This window comes from Miscanthus floridulus, chromosome 8 (genome assembly GCF_019320115.1).
Source record: "Miscanthus floridulus cultivar M001 chromosome 8, ASM1932011v1, whole genome shotgun sequence".
Classification (NCBI taxonomy): Eukaryota; Viridiplantae; Streptophyta; class Magnoliopsida; order Poales; family Poaceae; genus Miscanthus; species Miscanthus floridulus.
This window is the reverse complement of record NC_089587.1, coordinates 199,736,095-199,756,987: the sequence shown is the minus strand read 5'-3', so window position 1 is coordinate 199,756,987 and position 20,893 is coordinate 199,736,095. Positions and strand designations below refer to the sequence as shown.

At 48.2% G+C, this 20,893-nt stretch overlaps 3 protein-coding genes across 3 annotated transcripts; 1 reads left to right on the top strand and 2 right to left on the bottom strand.

The window, feature by feature from the left end:
• The first annotated feature begins 6,412 nt into the window (after window positions 1–6,412).
• On the top strand, window positions 6,413–9,361 carry LOC136477905 (probable serine/threonine-protein kinase PIX13). The gene is made up of 5 exons (XM_066476161.1): window positions 6,413–6,534; window positions 6,649–7,073; window positions 7,907–8,054; window positions 8,318–8,466; window positions 8,571–9,361. Exons 1-5 carry the CDS (start codon window positions 6,453–6,455, stop codon window positions 9,165–9,167), a joined length of 1,401 nt encoding a protein of 466 aa, XP_066332258.1. The 5' UTR covers window positions 6,413–6,452; the 3' UTR covers window positions 9,168–9,361.
• Window positions 9,362–11,062: 1,701 nt separating this feature from the next.
• On the bottom strand, window positions 11,063–11,371 carry LOC136470489 (large ribosomal subunit protein uL6m-like). The gene has a single exon (XM_066468322.1). The coding sequence runs from the start codon at window positions 11,369–11,371 to the stop codon at window positions 11,063–11,065; it is 309 nt and encodes a 102-aa protein (XP_066324419.1).
• A 4,030-nt stretch (window positions 11,372–15,401) lies between these two features.
• LOC136477904 (protein ALTERED PHOSPHATE STARVATION RESPONSE 1-like) lies at window positions 15,402–19,496 on the bottom strand. Its single transcript, XM_066476160.1, has 4 exons — window positions 18,101–19,496; window positions 17,854–18,014; window positions 16,962–17,185; window positions 15,402–16,429 (listed from the first exon to the last, which is right to left on the bottom strand). Exons 1-4 carry the CDS (start codon window positions 19,254–19,256, stop codon window positions 15,700–15,702), a joined length of 2,271 nt encoding a protein of 756 aa, XP_066332257.1. The 5' UTR covers window positions 19,257–19,496; the 3' UTR covers window positions 15,402–15,699.
• Between the last annotated feature and the right edge of the window lie 1,397 nt (window positions 19,497–20,893).

The following is a 20,893-nucleotide window of genomic DNA, read 5'->3' as shown; positions in this document are numbered from 1 at the left end:
AGCGGCTCTCCTCTGGTAAGCTACGTCATGACGTTGGCGAACGAAAAGGTGAGGTGGCACAGGTCCTCCTAGGACGGTCGGGGTCCCAGGAAGGCGTCGAGCTGGTGCTCTAACCTCCCATAGTCAAACTAGGGGTTGGTCACTGTTGAGGGCACAGGCCTCCGATACGTGCAGCTATAGCTCCTCTAGCGCTTCGACGATCGCGTTGAGGCTGGCGGAGTGGAGAGGTTGGACGGCGGTGGGAGCCCGTACCAGCTCTCCCTCCGTCGCGACGATGAAGTCCAGATCCTCGAGGCGCACGTGCGTGCCTGGGACCCGGATGATGTTGCGATTAGCCATCCAAGGACTGGTGTGGATGTCGAGATACACAAAAGGCCCCTACCTGGCGTGCCAACTGTCAGTGTTTCGAGTTGCCACCGACTAGTAAATTTCTAATATTATGCGTCTGGCTCGGATGGTGTGCTAAGAGGACACGAGGTTTATACTAGTTCGGGCAAAATGTCCCTACGTCTAGTTCGTTGCTGCCGTTCATGTTACTAGCACTGAAAGTTCATAGTAGGGGTTACAAACACGCGAGAGAGGGACATGTCCTAAGTCTCTGATGGAAAGGGTGAACGGGTGCCGAGAGCTTGGTCGTTTCTCGGTTGTATGTTCAGGGTTCGATGAGTTGATCGGATTCGAGCCTCTTATGGTGCATTGCGATGAGTTCTGATCCGATCGACTTGAGTCCGATGTCCCCTAATGGGATGCCCTACTTTCCCTTTTATAGACCAAGGGAAAGTAGGGGTTATAGTGGAGGGAAAAAGGAGAATTGGAAGGAGAAGAAGTCCTCTAGGATCGCCGGGTCCTTCTTCTCTTCTAAGCGGGTCCCCGCTGACTCTATAGACATCAACAGGGATAGCCTCATGTCGTGACCCTATCCGTCACTAGCACCATGCGCATGCGTCGTCTCCCGGTTGTGGCACTCCACTCCGTCCTGGCAGACGTCGTGGTGAACTAACGCGCCTGTCAGTAATCGTACGAGGGTTAGGCAGAACAACACCGGTTCATCCGACGCGGTTCCTGATGTGAGTCCTCAGGGTTGGCCTGTCACGACCACGGGTTACATTGGGGCATGTTGGTCACCTCCCTGGTTTTAGAGCTTTGACCCAGGCCCATACGCTTGGACCTAGAGTGGTCGGCGGCGGTATGGGTCTCCATCGGGCGACACGGAGCCCCCTGCCTTGGGGTCTGGCGAGACGGAACCACCTTCAGGGGTTGGGTGAGGCAGAGCCCGCAGCCTCGGTGTTGGGCGAGGCGGAGCCAACCCTCAGAGGACGGGCGAGGCGGAGCCCGCGGCCTCGGTGTCGGGCGAGGCGGAGCCACCCTTGGGGGTCGAACGAGGCGGAGCTCGCGGCCTCGATGTCGGGCGAGGCGGAGCCAACCCTTAGGGGTCGGGCGAGGTGGAGTCTGTGGCCTCGGTGTCGGGCAAGGCGAAGCCAACCCTCAGGGATCGGACGAGGCGGAGTTTGCACACCTAGCGATCGGTTGGAGCTATAGTCACGCTCTTAACTGCTCGGACAAATCAATGTTGATGATTATTAGCTCCTCCTGTTTGGGTACCCTGGTATTGGTCCCCGACACTCGCCCTGCTCTGCCGTGGGCGTTGGCGAGCCCCATGAGGGCACTGCGGCCGACGACGACCTCGGCATCCACCAAGACCATCACCGTCGTGCCGCACAGCCACGTGACCGTACACGGCAACGGCAACGACAACTCCTTGGCGTCGGCATTGTACATACCATCCCCGGCGCCACCATCCGCGGAGGCAACAGCAGCGGCAGCTCCGGTGGCGGCGAGTTGAAATTCGGAGCTGGAACATGGTCTCCTATAGCTCTCGTCCTCTCCCCCCTGCCGTCCTAGTTTGTGCGTGTGTAATTTCAACAACAAGAACTGCTCGTAAGTTGAAAATCGTGCTGTGGAATTTGGGTTTGATCGTGCTGTTGGCCCTGACGTCTTCTTTGTTCATGTGGGCACTTTGCTTAGGCTAACAATTGTTAGTACACCTGAATTTGATATCCATTTCTCAAACGGGGTAAACTTACTAATTTAAAGAAGATGAGACTGTATCAAAACAAACGAGGCAACCGAACATACTTTGAGGCTAGCCAGGCTTAGACAGTATACTAGTTTCATACCTGTGCGTTGCTACGGAAAAACTAAATTTTGTACTAAAAACACATAGATCGCACGATAACATAACAATACTGTGAAATTAAATACCAACGCTAAAGTGATATTTAATCTAAAAGGCAAAGTTCATGAAATTAATATAGTCACGAAGAGCGCGGCGTCACATGCTCACAAACTCTACTGTATAGACCTTTGCATGATGCGACTAAGATAATATTTTATATCGACAGAAATAAATCTCCGATATCCATTTCTTTCGTGCGCCAATAAATCCACGAATAAGTCATCATGTCTACACAGGTTTATCATAATAAAAATTGCCCATGCGTTGTAACATAAAACAATTCAACAGGCATGCATGTACCTGGGCCTTGTTTAGATCACCTCCAAATTCCAAGTTTTTTCACTCTCTCTCTATCACATCAATTTTTGGACGCATGCATAGAGCATTAAATGTAGTTAAAAAAATAACTAATTGCATAGTTTGGTTGTAAATCACGAGACAAATCTTTTGAGCCTAGTTAATCCATGATCAGATAAAGTTTGTCAAATACAAACGAAACGTGCTACAGTGTCCAGATTGTAAAAATTTGCAATCTAAACAAGGCCCTGGTCTATGGCCCTCACCAGTCCTTGAGGCGCAGAGCATGCACTCGTACCTGGCACCTGAATACCAATTAGAAAGTAGAAATTCAGAAACACAATCCACATTAATTAGCCATGAGCAATCTGAATGGAAAAGAAAAACTGTAAGTGGCTGAATGACATATCTGATCCAGCCCTACTATCTCATTTGCAAGTGATTTGGACCCTAACCTTACATGCTGGTGATGCCAGTTTCTCAAGGTGTCGCTCACTGGAGCCCAACAACCTTAGAAGAAAACACAAGAAATATATATGAACCAACAGTGTTAGAAAATGCACAGGTGGAGGCAAACTCCATGTATATATTCACCCAAATTGGTTTGCTTAGGAATACATGTATCAACACAAAAGAAATTGGAATAGAGAGCCAAATTTTGTTTTGAAGCTCACCATAGGTTTGCATAGGGCTAGAAGGAAAACACATAATGGCATAATGCATGTAATGTGCGACAGATCAGTACTGCAAATCCAGACTCTTCCCTAACAAACTAATAAACCGAGAATATTCCAATTCATAACTCACTACATTGCACTTGCTGGCCTGAACCATGCTGTCATGTTAATGAGGGCATGGGCATGGCTTTGAAGTCCATGGACAAATCATATAAAATAATAATAGTACCTGCCATCAGTTTATACAATAACATAGATCCGTGATGGGCCCAGCTACAATTTACAAATCAGTTATTAGGAAAGGAACAATAATTCTTCTGCGAATGGCATAGTAGAACGACATGAAAACCTTGGGAATTTTTACAATAACATAAATCTGTCATATGCTCACCCAACTATATCTCCCACAGTGTTGCATGCAGAATAAGCCAATTAATATGAACACTGAAGATATTAAAAGCAGCATAGGTAAAGGAAGTTATGCTCCTCACCAGATCATGGAAATAGCCCACCAGAGTCAACAATAAACAAAGATATAATCTCATACAAAAAAGGAAAAAAAACTATACTCATGTTATGATTCTGAACTCTTATTCCACCTATTGTGGAAAGACCCACAAAAATACAGCTTAGATCGTAGCTACATTGAATTTACTCATAAACTATGATTCTGAATAAGTGATACTGCAGTGGTGCTCCTCACTGCTCGAATGACGATCCTCTATGTTGGTGCCCCGAACATGTGAGGATAGCGAGAGAGAGTGAAGGCCTGATGCTGCCTCGTCGTCGAGTGGCCACACCCATGTTGGAGCCACCCCTTCCTGACAGATCAGGGCACCACCCCCACGAACCCGAGCGCCGCCGGTTAGGAGCAGGAGGCCCCAAAGGGGAGGGTGCCGCACCTCCCTTGATCTCTTTCACGTTGTCCAGCTCTTTAGTTATCTCAAATAATACTATAGTGTTGTTTGGTGAAATAACAACTGAAAGAACCTTTTCCTGGTTTTCTTTTCTCAAAGCAGTAATAGGGCTTTTTCTCAAAGTCACTGGTTTTCTTTTCTCAAAGCCTCAAGTACATCACGATGAAAGAACCAGGATTAATTAATTTGCAACCATACTATTGCATCATCACTTGCTATCTAAATTGTTGCTCTAAATTACACTACTGCATCATGCCTATAAAAGAAAATAAATTACAAGGAGCTAAATATACTGTTTTCAGTAAACTCACATTAGGATCATCTCCAAAGCCTCATGTTCTGCACTGCAACAATGACACCAGAAAGTTGGATTGCAAAAATTTAGGATGTCCAGCCACTGAATTGGAGGCTGAAATGAAATAACAAAGGCTTAATTATGGATGTATTACTATCAACATTATTGACAAATTGGACAATAATGCAATGCAAGGTTTTAGCAAACTGGATTACCATGAGTATGGCCACTGTTACTGCATTCACACCACTCATATTCTGATATAAGAAACACACGGAGCATTTGCATATACCTTCCGCTGTGAGTGCAGCAAACGTGGGACCGACAAACCAGTGCGCGGCCAGGTGCTCCAGCACGCACTGCACCAGGCCCTCGTTCAGTGGCCGGCCGCCCAATGCACCTGGAGGAAGCGCTTGATCTGGGTGACGTAGATGTGGATAAAGAGCAGCGACAGCCGACAAGCCTAGCCTCGCGGCGCCGACGGCGTAGGTCGGCGACCTGCCTGACGGCGTTGCCCTCCAGCATGAACACTGCGGAGATCGCGGTCATGAAGGATGTCGCTACTGTCACCAGCCCCGCCCGGTACAGTAGAACCTCGCGGACGTCGGACTCCTTGACGCACATCTGTGACTGCGAGAGGGAGAAACAATGAGGGAGAGGGAAACGGCAGGGACAGGGAGAGGGAGAGGAGGAGAGTGAGGGAGGGGCTCACCTCGGCCCAGATTGGGCGCGGTGACCAGCAGTGGATCCCGGCCGTGTTGCGCGCAGATCCTACTGCTTGCCTGCCTCACGGCAAGGATGGCCGCGGCGCGGGTGCGACCTCGAGGGCGTCGGCGCGGTTGCAACGGCTAGGGCGGGGGAACTACGCCGTGCGAGGAGATTGTGGTAGGCTTCATCTTTTACAGAGTCCAGGGTGGGCGTTCGGGGTTTATCGTCGAGGAGGCCGACGTCGTCCGTGCAGAAGAGATCGCGGTAGAGTTCGACTTCTGCGAGGAGATCGATGACGACGTCTGCGCAGAGATCGTGGAAGAGGCCGACGTCATCCGCGTTCGACGTGCGCTCGGAGATCGTGGAGGAAGGGAAAGAACGTGATCAGGGCGAGGGCGAGGGCGGTGCTGGCGGCGTCGATGGTGGGTGGCTATCGGGGAGGAGATTGGGCGCCTGAGATTCCTGTTTCTTCCCTTTTGTTGGTTCAGTGCGGAGCGGCAATCGCAGGGACCATGGAGGAGGGCAGCGGCATCGCGTAATCAACGGCGCGGAGCGGCATTGCAGGGCGCGGAGCAGGATCGCAGCGGGGCGCGGAGCGAGGAGACGATCGCACGCGAGTGGGCAGAGGTGAGGCGAAGTTTTGGTCCCATCAAAACGATATCTTCTCTTTAGTCTTTTTAGTTGTGAGAGAAAAAGCCCATGTTGACTTGTTAGAACCAGGTTTAGGGGGTGTTTGGATCCGGCTACTAAAATTTAGGAGGTATGTCGGGAAGATGTTGCATGAGGTGTTCGGATACTAATAAAAAAACAAATTACATAATCCGTCAATACTCCACGAGAAGATTTTTTAAGCCTAATTAATCCGTCATTAGCACATATTTACTATAGTAAAACATTGTGTTAAACGTGCGATGAGACAATGACTAAAATTTAGAAGGGGTAACCAAACACCCTCTTAGTCTAGGCAGGCTACAATCCTAACTCCAACTTGAGTCAGGAAACCAAACACAGCCCTGTGCAGCCGTGCTCCTGTCCAGTTGCACTTGCACGGTTGCTCCGCGCATGGGCGCATGATCCTTCCACTTCCCTAACGCAAACGCGTAGGCGCTGCCGTCAAATCTCCACAGACACGGTCAGGCCGTCATATTCGTATTCAACGGAGAACGTAACTGGAGAAGCGAAGCACTTGTCTGGTGTCTCTTCCGGGGAGCACGTTTTCGCGACCGAGAGAGGGCATATATACTTCTTCCGAGCTAAAGGGCGAAGAAAGACACGAGATCGATCGAGATAGGAAGCAGTGCTGCTGGCTCCTGCCTCGCGCCATGGGCAATTGCTTTGGCTCCGACGTGCCCGAGGTGGGGGCCGTCAAGGCAATGGTGCATGCTCATCACGCGCACCCCCAAGGTATCATTCGCTTGCAGACATGCTCCCTCCCTGTACGTGTCATCGGTCATCACACTGCTTCTCTGGCCCTGAGGCACTTCGTGCTCATGTTCGATTTGTGCGATGCTTTTGCAGTGGCAATGGCGAAGCGCGTCATGGCCGCGCCCAGTGGTGCTCATCACGCCGCGGCGAGCCAAGGCGTGCCCGGGAAGAAGTCGCCGCCGAGCACGGCCACGACCACAGGAGGCACCGGCACCGGCAGCAAGCGCCCTGCTACGGGCGGAGCCGCGACGAGCGGCGGCGGCGAGCCTAGTCATCAGCAGCAGCTGGACGGGCGGATCCTGGAGGTTCCCAACCTCCGGGTGTTCACGTTCGCGGAGCTCAGGGCGGCCACCCGGAACTTCAAGGCGGACACCGTGCTCGGCGAGGGCGGGTTCGGGCGGGTCCACAAGGGCTGGGTCGACGAGCGGACCATGAGCCCCGCGCGGAACGGCGCCGGCGTGCCTGTCGCCGTCAAGAAGCTCAACCCCGAGAGCTTGCAGGGCGTGCAGGAATGGCAGGTGAAAAGCGCTTTCTGGTCAAGCCATTGCTTTCTAAACTTTGGCCCGTTATTCCAAAAAATTTTGCGCGGTACTCGTCACATCGAATATTACGGTACATGGAGTACTAAATGTAGACGAAAAAAAACTAATTGCACAGTTAGGTAAGAAATCGCGAGACGAAACATTTAAACCTAATTAGTCCATAATTAGACACTAATTGCCAAATACAAACAAAAGTACTACAATAGCCAAAATCTAAAATTTTTTGGATCTAAACGGGGCCTTTTTATGGATGCAGCTCTGCATACATTTTTCTTGTTAAAATCGAACCGGATAGGACGGAAAAGAAGTGAGGAGACTTTAGGCATCGTCAAACCCTCGTCCGCGAAGCATAGGTCATGTCATTAAGTTCTTCAACATGTTCGCTGAACTTATCAGTCAGCCAACAGTGTTTTTTTCTCACAACAAATCAGCATCAGCCGAGTTTATCAGTCCAGAAACCAATCAGCGAACAAGCTCTTCTAGATGCTGCCAACGTGTTCACATGCCCATAAGGTCATAATTTCTTTTCAACAGAGCATAATTCTCAACTGCTAAATAGCTGTGCACTTCTTCGTTTTTTTAAAATTCCCCTCAAATCGCTGGCAAATGCTACGCCACTCGCCACGTTCACACGACAAACGCAACAAGAAACTCCAGTTGACATTGGTGGTTGAGACTGAGATCCGCATTGAAATTAATGTCAGACTTTGTGTAGGCATGATGCGCGCTTAGTGATCGTCACGTCTGATTATTTTTTTGTTTTTTTTTCTGCTAATGTATCATTGTAATTGGCGATCACTTGTGTGCAGTCTGAGGTGAATTTCCTGGGGAGGCTTTCGCATCCCAATCTGGTGAGGCTGCTGGGGTACTGCTGGGAGGACAAGGAGCTCCTGCTGGTGTACGAGTACATGGCCAAGGGCAGCCTGGAGAACCACCTCTTCAGAAGCGAGCCACGCAGTAAGTTTGTTGCCATGCTTCTTTCTGATGCCCGAGTTGACTTAGATCGGTCGCTGTGGTCTCTGGGAATTGTAGTTTGGTAACGGAGATCACGGGGGGCAAATTGAGATCGTTGCACGTTATTGTGCTGCAGCACATGTGCGGCAGCCGGTAGGTAGGCTAGCTAATCACATTTGTTTAATGAAAGCACGCGTAGGCCACAGCTTGTCATGTTCCTTCACTGAATTAACCACGGTCATTAACAAAGTTGCTTGTGCAAGCAGAGGGCGGAGGAGCCGTGCAGCTGCTGCTGCCGTGGAGCCTCCGGCTGCGCATCGCTATCGGCGCCGCGCGCGGGCTGGCCTTCCTCCACTCGTCGGAGAAGCACGTCATCTACAGGGACTTCAAGGCCTCCAACATCCTTCTGGACACGGTACGTTACGCACACGCGATCTCGCTGTCCCGCTCCTGAGTCCTGACGCCCGCGCCACGCCGCCGCCGCCTAACAGCTCCCCTCTCCCCCCGCTGCCCCCCCAGCACTTCAACGCCAAGCTCTCCGACTTCGGGCTCGCCAAGGACGGCCCCGCCGGCGGCAGCAGCCACGTCACCACCCGCGTCATGGGAACCTACGGGTACGCGGCCCCGGAGTACGTGGCCACAGGCCACCTGTACGTGAAGAGCGACGTGTACGGCTTCGGCGTGGTGCTGCTGGAGATCCTGACGGGGCTGCGCGCGCTGGACACGGACCGGCCGGCGGCGCAGCACAACCTGGTGGACTGGGCCAAGCCCTACCTGGCGGACCGCAGGAAGCTGGCGCGCCTGGTGGACCCCCGGCTCGAGGGGCAGTACCCGTCGCGGGGCGCGCAGCGCGCGGCGCAGCTCACGCTGCGGTGCCTCGCCGCCGACCACACGAACCGGCCCTCCATGCGGGAGGTCGTCGCCGTGCTCGAGGAGATCGAGTCCATGTCGTCCAGCAGGGCGGCAGCGAGGCTGGATGGCTCGGCGTCCCCGCGCCCCCCCACGGCGCGGAGCGGGCACAGCCAACGGCCAGGGTCGGGGTCCAGCTTGGACTGGGCTGGCCCGGCTCCGGCTGGCGGCCACAGTGCCCACCCGTCTGCTAGAGTGACAAGATAGCCCACTTATGGTTACCGTTGTAGTACGTTGGAGCGTCTGAGCTTGAGCAAAGCATTTTCTCTCCTGTGTCCTGTCGAGCGCGCAAAAAAAAAAAAAAAAAATCCAATGTAGAGACACGTCTCATTACTTCTCGTCTCGTATTTGCGGTGTACAGTACCCCCATCATGAACAGGGCTGCAGGATCGAGTGGAGCCTATTGCAACTGATGCTAATCCATGGTACCCGTTTTGGATTAATTAAACCAAGCGCATGTGGTTGAGTAATTGCATGTCATGTCTTTGATACTAGAGGATAAATTTTATCATTATTTGCATATGTTTCACCTGAGACGGGTGTTGCCAGGCCCCCTCTTTGGAGGAGCCTCTTGGCCTTCAGCTTCACCGACAAATTCACTGCAACACTACTGTTTGACACTGTAGTAGTGGCTGTTTTTCTCTCTGCCATAGAATGAACTAGCATTATGCATTGAGACGGGTGTTGCCACATAATTCATTTTTCTTGGATCACTACTCACTGTCACTGATGCAAAAATACATCATGATTCATGAATTGAAAAAATACAAAAAAAAAGAGAGAAGGAGAATGCTATTTTGCAAATAAAACATGACACTGCAACAAAGACTAAGACTCTGTTTGTTTTGAGCTTTTGATTGTTTTTAGACTACTATCTTTTGGACTTTTTAAAAATCAAACCGCTCTTATAAGCCAAAAGCATAGAAAGATATAAAAGCTAAGGTCCAAAAGCTCAGGAAGCCTAAACTAAAAGGCCCTAACTTATCGAGCCAGACTTTTAATTTCAGCCTGTACAAGCCAGACTATTAATTTTAGCCTGCATGGCAGGGATGGCCGTGGACTTCTGAAATCCAACAAACTTACTTCAGTCGTCGTCGATTGTCAGACCACAGGGCCACAGCAGCACAAATCACAAATGCTCATCAGGTTTCTGTATGGAACAATAATATACAAATCTATGCCGGTACTATTTTAATTACGTTAGAGTATCTTATTATCACAATGATCAAATCAATGAGTACAAATGGATAATCTTGGTACAGTCCAACCTTTTTATTATCGTTGCAGTCTCGCAGATTGAGTTCCAGATAAATAATACTCACTCCATCCCAAATTACAAGTCATTTTAAAAATCACGGAGAGTCAAAGCATCTCAAGTTTAACCAAAATTATAAAAAGAATTATAAAGATTTATGACATCAAATAGATATACTATAAAAATATAATTAATAAAGAATATAATGATACTTAGTTGGTATCATAAATATTATTATCTTATTATATAAATTTGGTCAACCTTAGAATGCGTTGACTCTTCAAGATTCTTAGAATGATTTACGCCCTGTTCGTTTGGGCTTGTTTATCTGATAAGCTATGGCTAAAAGTATTGTTGGCTAATTTGATGTAAGAGAAAAATACTGTTCGTTAGCCGAAAAAATACGGCTTATAAGCCAAACATGCCTAAACGAACATGGCATTATAATTTGGAACGGAGGGAGTCCTAGTATACTATGCAACACGCATCTATTTCAGGGTCCTAGCTTCAGTTCTCAGGTCATGTTCACAGTTCACACTCAATTTGCAACAATGTATCGAGAGACAAATCTGAAAGGAAACATTCCACTCGGAAGTTCAATCCAACTTGCAAAGCAATGTTCCAGCTGATGTCAACCAAAAAGAACTGGTAACTTCCCACTCATGGTCCTACAGCTTCATTACACGCCCCACATACATCGTGTTGCCTGCAACTGAGGTAAGGATAAGACAATGGTGATCTGCCTAGCACAACACAACCAGACCAGATCCGGATCACTACAAATGTGAAGAAGGATGGGTCTCAAGGGATTAAAAGCCAAAGACAAAGTTGTAACGTTTTCAAGTCGTCACTTTTGCTTCTTTCCGGGCTTAGTCTTGATAACCTCGTCAATGTACAAGATCCCCTTCCCCTTGTACACCTCTGGAGGTTTACAGCTCCAGACAGCGCCGGCAAACTGGTGCACCCTATCCTTATCGATGCCGGTGCAGCAGATTATGTTGGGTTTGAAGCAGAAGACACGGACAGCTGGGGGAGCGGTGAACTGCACCTCATGGCTGAATCCCAGTTTCAGGAACAGCTCACGGCCTTGGCTCTCTGACCTCACTTTGAAGCCGACCCCAATGAGCTTCAGGAAACGTAAAAATTTCGCTTCCATTGACGATAAATAAGGAGATCTTCCAACAGCAATACTTTGGGAGCCAAGTTATATTTGACACAAACAGAAAGAAGAGCAAAAGTTTCTCATCAGAACAGTGGAAATTCAAGTGCAATTAAGAGTAAATTTTGTGTGCTTGACTAAATTATCTAGATAATACCACACCAAACTGAATATCAAATCAGGTACGCCATCACATAGGATTTATCCCACTTTGTGGGTTATTATAGTGCAACGTCCGTAACTGTTACTCAAATAGCAAACACTTTATAAGGCTTCCACAAGGCAAGAAAGGGCGATGACAGACGAATGACAATTGTGAGACCCTACTACAGAACCGTCATCCAATAATCCAAGGCGCGAAAGGAAGACAGCTGAAGTTGTAGTTATACCAAATAAGGGTCAATAGCATTGAATTCTCTAAGTTAGTCAGCCAAGTAACACTTTTGTAATAGAATGGTAGCTCTAAAATGGTTCTAAGTTCAGACTGACACGGGAATGTTTTTATGCATGTGCAAATGTGCAAAACAGAAGCTCCGCATGACAGCTGATACAAGGATTATTGGATGGCTGTTATGCTGGACCTAAACAAAAGCTCCGCAAAACAGAATCGCACCTAAAAATTGCTTCTGCGTTATGCTGGCTGTGGCATCACATTTCAATAGGATTAGGACAAATCTAAGATAGAGTATTTCGAAATGAGATCTCTGACTTGATAGTTTTAAAAACTGCTTCTGCGTTATTGCTGGCTGCAGCATCTACATTTAAATAGGATTAGGAAAACTCTAGATAGAGTATTTCAAAATGAGATCTCTTTTCAATTACATATATCCCTGCTTTTGCTAATGTAAGATTGGAGGATAATAACCACTACACAGTTCAAATAAAAAACAGCAAGTCTGTTATACCTCAATCTTTGGATTAAATCCTATGTAACCGACCATTCTTTTCCCCTCAATTTCTTTCGATGTACTTACTCCTCATACCTCCTACATTAAATTCAATTGCAATCCTCAGTAAACCCTAGACTATCATGTGATCATCCTTTCTGTACTCCAAAACAACTCAAATTTTTTGCTGTCTTGAGGACAACTCAAAACTTTTGCTACAGCTTGCAGACCTACTCTGATTGGTATCACCATAACAAAGCAAAGAAGAAGCAACAATGAAGCAAAGGCTATTAATCAGGTAGATATAATATCTCTTTTATTGGAAAGACTAATTGATTGTTAGCTTTATACTTACCTCATTTTTTTTTATCAGAAATATTCCTAACCAAAATATTGAAATAGTGCTCATCGGCAATGAATGCCTGACAATTTTCTCTATCATAATTACTTACCATGTCTGTACGTTATAATATGTTAGCCTAACCTACATCTGTACTACGACTTTGTTTTTGTAGAAGCATAAATGCAAGGATAATGGCAAACAATGTTGATTATACAAATATGAAAAAATATATTAACATCAATTGCTGATTATTAACAATGTGCTCAGCACCTTGCTCTTCAAGCTAAAACTCAGAATCTTGCTGTCTTCAGTATTAATTCACCTACACGTCATGATATAGTCTGATGTCTTGCATATACTCAAAGGATTTATTTTCTTGATGGGTTTTTACTCAAAAGTTTCAACACAACATACTATTATCTTTAACCTGTGTACACATGGTATGTTTTAGAATCCAGAGGTACCAAAAGCTACATTTCTTCTTATATATATAGCCTAGCAATCTATTTTTAACAGGGGATGTTTTCATCTGAATTCAGGAATCTTTTATGAAGACAATTTCATTGCAAACTGAAGACCTAGCTTTCAAGTTACAACTCTCTACTACATACATGAAAACGATCCTTGCTCTTTTGCTGAAAAAATACATAGTATATAATATCAAATAGTAGATTGACCAAGAGCTAAGGAACTCCTAACAAAAACTAGACCCTTATCCAATCTACAAAAACTTGACTTGTAGTTAAGAGCATTTTGGTAAAAATTATAATGCAGCTACCCACGGCTACATAGAGATCATGCCCAGGGAAAAATCTTTATGGAAGACTTATTAGCTATTACCATCTCTCTGACTGCTGCTTATTAACACTTGGTATAGAGAGCTTAAAAATCTAGATAATGCGCTAGATCAAAATTCTGACCATATTAGGCACTATGTAGTGTCATCATCGTTAATTAACCTGATAATAAATCAATGGGAAGTACAAAGAATCAGTGGCCATATCTCCTTCAGATTGAATAGTCTACATCTACATCTGAAAGGGCCAAACACATAAATCTAATCCATTAGAGAACTTTTCTTTAATTAAAAAAATGCGACATCTCTGGATCATTAAGACAAACAAAATTAGGCATGGGTAAAAGTGTATTGGACAACTTAATCTCACACAAAAGCAACAAAGAGGAGAGAAATCAAGAGAAAATAAAACATATATCCATCGAACAGCTTCTGTACCTGCCTTACTTCTTAAATCCAGCCTCAAAACAGGTCAACGAGCTTTACTTTTGCCGGCCATAACCCTCAAGACGCCCCTAAACCAGGTGTATATCAAAGAGCTCGCCCTTGCTACGGCTACAACGACCACAGATACCGGCGTTTGAGTAGAAAGACCACACAAGTTGATTCGCACAGTGCAAGAAAGATACTATCTCCAATGACAGAGCAGTAATGGACTCAATATATCCTATCGGCACATACACACTTACAGGCCCACTGGCCCTGCTACAAACGTTGGAGCGCGGCAAGGCCGTGCCTAGTTTTCTAGCCTACCTAAAAATCCTACCATTGCCAAACCAAATTCCGTCAGGTCTTGAACAGCAGGTGCGGATCCAGTAAAAGGACATGGGTCTACACATGATACCAGATATTTTTTGCAAAAAGAAAATCGAGGTTAAGGCACCGATCAAAAAGCCAAATAGCTATCTTAGGTTTGGGTGCTCGGTTTCTAACAGCGGGAAGGGAAGAAAAGGAGTGGAATACCTGGTGGTTGCTTGTTGCCGGCGATGGGAGCTACGAAGACCTCGGCATCTATCGTAGGGCGGCGGCGGCTGTAGCCCATTACCGAGAGAGAGTGCACGCGGGCTGAAGCCTGAAGGGCTACGGCGGTAGCCCAGTCCGGGCTCTGGGATCGGTTGTTGGGTCGAGGGGAAAGCGGCGGAGGCGCGGGGCGCCCGCACGGGGCTTCTCCTGGGCTGTCCCTTTTCCATGCAGCATTTTTTTTCCTTTCTCTTTTTTTTCCCAATTTTTAATTCTTCCTGATTTCATATTTATTGTTTTCATTCATGGGCCGCAGCCATCTAAAACTAATATTTCACTAGCCATTGGCAGCACTAACTAATATTTCTTTCTTTCCTTTTTCCCATGGTAGCACCCATCTAAAATGTCAAACGCAAACAGTGCAACAACACTGACTATCTATTGCTGCAGTTAGATTTATCATAAACGGTAAATGGTAAATAGTTGATCACCCTTTGTTTAGCGTTTAAGCCACTTAGACGGTGTCTACATAGGGTTAAACGGCCTAAAAGGTTTTGAATAATAACACTAAAATATACATGTTTATGTACGTAAATTTTAAATATGGTAGAATGTATACATATTTAAGCAGGTAAAGAATAAATATTCTACCAAAATATTGGAAGAAAACTAGACCCAACTTGACCTCATATACTTACAATGACAATTAGTTGGGTGCGAAATGTGGTAGTTGTAACACTCCTATTAACTAAATGATGAATTAAATGTTTGTTTCGCACAAATCATGTTACTCGATTCTGTTTAGACCGTTTAAACAGTTTTTAACAACAGTTTAGGGCTTAAAGGACACAGGTGGCTTTCGTTTACCATTTAAATGTTGGACAAACAGCTGTTTAGGCGAACATTGGCTAATACCATACTGAGTTGCATATACCCATCCGTAAGCCAAAATTTCAAGATGACAATTAACTTATACTTTTAGCAGTTAGCAAATTGCATTCCATGGACAACACATTGTTCTACTTTTTTCGCACTCAAGGATTAATCTATATCAACATCAGCAACAAGCAAAATAACATACAATGGTACGAAACTCAATGCGCCTCGTTTGCATACCACCACCAAAAAGTGCACTTTGCCTATAAAAAAAACTTGCTGCTACATATATCTACTCCGATGGACGCCGATGAGAGCTTCGCCTAAACTACATCGACGAGCCATGGTCAGTTAAACTCAGAAGTTATCCACCAAAAAATTCTATGTGAGCAGCATTTGCCCAGTATGTTCTGCGTCAATGCCTCCCAATGAGGACATGCTCATACTGTTACATTCTTGTTCACTATGAAACTTTGGCGCGCTCTCTGGATGACCTTTCCTCTTCGGCATGTCTCAGGGTCTGCTCGAATGCTTGCAGCGAATTGGAGGTGAAGCTTTCTAGGGCTTGGACAACACGCTGCAAGCTACTCTGCAAACTGCTTGCGTCAAGAAGATGTTCCTGGTATGTTTGCGCGCTTGGAAGGCGGCTGTGCCGGCCTGGTACCAGGGCCAACTTCCTGTTCAGCATATCTGCCTCCTTGTTGATCTCCACAGTCTTCTTTTCCAGTATTTTGTTCCATCTTTCTCTTTCCCGTGTAGCAATCATCTGCTCCGTTTGTTCAACATTTTGTTTCTCCAACAGCTTGCGCACACTGGACACAATAGCTTGCATAGAGGTAACCACTTCCTTCTCGGAGAACCGATCCATGGCTTGAGACCAGCTGTTGCAGATAACAAACACAAGGGGAGCACCGACCCTTCCAGGTGAATAGGGAGGAACTCCATCGACTGTCTCTTCAGTCTTGTAGTCAAGACAAAGTGATAGCCATCCATTCAACGCCTTGACGAAGCTCCTCTGTTCATTCACCCAGGAGGAAAAATTGACAATCCATTTCATCATCTCTAGTTCAAGATCTAATGCCAAGTCTCGACTCCTTCCGTCAGGGACAATTGAATCCAGGTTTTTTGCCTCTGAGATCACTTGACACTGTATCTGGTAGCAGTCCAACTTGTCTCGCCACATTCTCACAAACCTACAAAGAGGGACATCAGTCTTCTAATGTGTGCTAGATTCCATGGGAATATTAAATGCAAGATTCTTAGCAAATTAAAACTAACTAAAAGTTCTATTCCGATAAAAGCATACATGGCTCTCGATTTCGACCAGAATGTGTTAAAAAATTTATGTGTGGTTGCTTAAAACAACCTCATAGAAATGCAGGACTACTGGGTTTTTTTCTTTTAGGTAAGGACTACTGGGGTTGCTTCTACATTTGGTTGCTTCAAAAAACAATTTAATGCAGAGGCCAGAATAAAAATTCCTTTATCTAAAAAACCGGGGTTGCTTCTATACAATTACTTTATTTCTGCTATCATCATGACATTTGGTTTATAATGCTGTATATTCCAATCCAATTACCTATGCAACTCGGACTATTACTTTCTGATAGAGCATTTATATGATTATACATACTAGATAAGCATATAACCAGTGTAAAGGAAGCAGACAGAGAACTAAAATGAAGCATCTGACAAAACACTTCAGAATGAAAGGAAAGAGCATACCCTTGGATTAAGGCATTAATTTGTGGCCACAATTCCTCGTCCCTTACTCTGTTTATCCTTTTGGAAACCTTGGTAATTACTCTAACAGATATTCTTAATTTTGCTGACAGCTTCCTGACCATATTTTGGGTCGTGTCGATCTTCTGAGCTTCTGCACCTTTCAGATCCAAGTACTTCAGCCGCTTTGCATTCTTCGCAAGCAGCAGGCGCATTTTCTCTTCAGCCTAAAAGAGGAAAAGAGCAAAAAAATAATTAACATGACATAAAAATTACAAAAGTCATGCATTGCAAGTGACAATGTAATATGTATAGGAGAGAACAATGGCATCATGCATTACTTATAAAGTTACAAACAAATCCACCATCAGAAAACAAACTAAAAAAATGATCTATAAAATACATCTTACATTAGCACTATTTTGGAACAAGTTTGATATTGAATACATATAATTTAATTCTGGCCATTTTTCTTGATTAGTACTTCCAATTGTGGTTGGTCAGCCCCAAAAGGTACTTTACACGGTGTAAAGTCAATAAACTCTTTCCATAAACAAGAAGCGGGACGGTACAAGATAGGCAGAACAGTTCTAAAATTACATGGTTGGGGAATGGGGACGTGTCTGTTTGACAGCGAGGAGGGGCCCCTGCATGCTGGGAGCATGTGATCAACCTTAAGGATTCAGTTGTTACACAAGATAAGGCTATAAATAAAATGATTCACAGTGCTCTCTCCCAACTTCAGATAAGAGACTCTCTGTTAAGACTTGTCTCAGTGGCTCCGAGTGGAGATCATGGGACCACTATGGAGCGACAAATTAGCTTACTGGCACTGTGAATATCAATTTCATGTATCACTCATTTGAGTTGATTACTGACAACAATGCACACATACCTTAACCTCATCATACAATTTCTTCTCCCACATATAGAGCTTCTCCAGTGTCAAAGACAGGCTTCTTCCTCCCAACACCTTCTCACTTCCAACATCCAAGAGCTCGATGCCTCCAAGGTCCGAATGCGGCAAGGCAATTGCTGACACCATACTAGATGAAACTATATCCAAATACCAACAAGTCAAATAAAAGAATTGGGCACAAGCTATTCCAAAGACGTGCTGAGTACTGGAATAAAACGCTCACCATGGTACACTGAGCTTCGGTGGTGGTACCTCCGCCTCCCGACCTCAAGAACTGGTGAAAGTGCCCTGACAGCGTCTGCAGCTCGGACAAACTGCGCCTTGATCTCCCCGGCAACGTCTGTAGTGTCAACGGCCCTCCGGGGTGCCGGCGCAGACGCTGCAGTGTTACGTTGCGTCGGCGCCAGGTGCCGCGCCGCGTTACCCCCGCCAATGACTTCCTTATCGACGACAGAATTCTCCTCTTCGTCGACCTCGGCAATGCTGCTGCTGACGCCGCCGAGCGAGCTGCGTCGGCTGCGTGCGCCACTCCCGGGCGCCGAGAACTCACCGGCCACCTGCTTGACGACGGCGTCGTCGTCCTCGAGCTCCGGGATGCCCTCTTCTTCCCGCACCTCTCGCGAGCTCCTGCTCGGCGTGTACGCCGCCGACGTGGCCCCAGCGCCGCCAGCGTCGTAGCAGTAGTTGTCGTACACGTCGTAGTCGCCGAACACGTTGAAGAAGTCCCACGAGGTCGTCCTCGGCGGGGACGGCGGCGGCGCGGTCGTCGCCCTGCCTGCGGGCTCGCCACCGTACGAGTAGTACCGCGTGTCCCCACCCGCCGCCAGCTCGACGGACCCGTAGTAGACGCGCTCCGATGCCGCGGCGCGCTGCTCGACGACGGCGACCGAGGCCGGGGGCGGGCGGCTCCGCGCGTAGTAGAGCCGCAGCGATCCCGGCGGGTACCCACCACCGTAGGGGGACGGCTCGGGCACGTACCCGTAGCCGTCGTAGCCGTAATGCGGGTACGGGAGCGGGTGGTGGGGAAGCTGGTCGTAGCCGGCGTCGAGGCGGCGGCGGGGAGGCGAGGAGGTCACGGAGCCGGAGTCGGAGTCGGAGGACGGCGCGAAGTTGATGTGCGACGAGGAGTGCGGCGGCGAGGACGCGGCGGCGCGCGCGTCCACGTCCTTGCGCGCGGCGGGCAGCGCGAGGCGCGGCTGGCCGGGCGCGGTCATGAGGAGGTGGAGCGCCGCGGCGACGGACGCGAGCGAGTCCGCCAGCGCGTCGTGCGCGTCGGCGAGCGCGTAGCGGTGGCGCACGGCCGCCGCGAGCAGGTCGGCGCGGCCCCGGCACAGCGCCACGGCCTCCTGCTCGTCCAGCTTGGACCCCTTGCACCCCATCGCTCGCCTCGCGCAAACCCGGAAAGGTCGGCCGGAAAAAACTCACTCAAACCCTCGCGGCGCGGCGCGGCATGGCGGTGGAACGAATGGGGGAGACACGAACGACGAGACGATGACGCCGCGAGCGAGAGCGAACCGATGCCGGGTGGGCTGCCGCGGATGATTATAACGCACGGATGCGGCGCGTGCGCGAGAGACTGATCGCTCGCGCGCCGCCGGGCCGGGGTGGGGTGGTGTTGATGGGAGAATCTTCGCTATTTGGTTTATAAGTGGCGACTTATCAGTTAATAAATATAGCTAACAGTCCAAACGATCACGCGTTGTCTGGGGTTTGTTTGCACTCGCGCGGCCCTCTCCTTTCTTTTCCAGGCTTGACGTGGCAGGCGGCTCTTGTTGGCTGGCTTGCGCGGGGGGGAGGGGGGGCGTGTTGAAACAGACGGAATTCACGAAACGAAACAGGGGGTGGACTACACGACGACGACGGTCTCAAGGGAAGGGAGGGAGAGAGAGGCACACAACGGAACGGGGCAGGGAGGCAACCCGAGGGCACGGGGCCAACGGCCAAGGCCGCCTTCCTCTTTAACCCTCTTTTGTCCGCTTCTCTTTAGAGGGACGTGTGTGCCCGAGCGAGCGAGGAGCGACGCTCCCGGGCATGTTCGGCAGGACTGAAAATATTGTTCCGGCTGATTGTTGTGAGAGAAAAATACTGTTCTGGCAGGACGTGAACAGTCATTTCGTGAGGACGAGAACCAGCCAGCCGTCTCCCCCTCCGCCCCCGCCTGGCCGACCCGAGCAAACGGAGAGAGACGAGAGCAGGCAGCAGGCTTGCGACTGCCGCGTCTGCATGCAGATGCAGATGCCGCCGCAGCAGGGCTCGGTTTTGTGTCGGGGGCTCAGGCTCACACCAGTCACCACGTACGGGCTTGACCGGTCTCCATCAGCGGATCCGCCAGGCGGCCAGGGTGTGACGCGCGCTGCCGCCTCTGCCTCTGGCCCTCTGCTCCTCTTCCTCTTCCTCTCCTCCCATCCCATCCCACGTGATTGATCCGCTGCTGTGCCGTGCGGCGCTTGTTTGCTTGGAACGCCTTTGCCCTTTGGCCGTGCAGGCCTTCTACCGTGCCAAGAGATCAGTGGTACAGTCATCAGTTTTCGAAAGTCTACAAATCTTCGAGATTTTCCACGGCGATTTAATATTGTTATTGATAGCGGTACTGAAAATGTTCCGTGAAATGAAAAAGCGGGCTCAAAACTAGAATCAAATAAAAAAAAGTTACCACCACAATGATGGCCCGTGAAATGATCATGCACCAATGACAGGCTCGCTTTCCCTTTTCTTTTTTTTCCCACCCCATGCTCCTTTATCCCCGGCGTCGACCCATTTTTGACACTGTTTCACTGCTCCGTTCCGGAGTGGAAGCCGAGGACCACTCCGATCCTTTGGGGGCAGCAAAACGCAGACGAGGCGACGAGAAGATTGTAGCACCAAGATCGCAACGCCACTCGCACTGCGCAGAGCATGTACTCCACTGACCTCGTTGGCCATGGCCTGGCCAGTCCTATCTTTTTTCTGGCTCTTGCCCTTGCGGCCTTGCCATTGCCATTGCCATGCTTCGCCTTCCTTTTTCCTCTGGAGTACG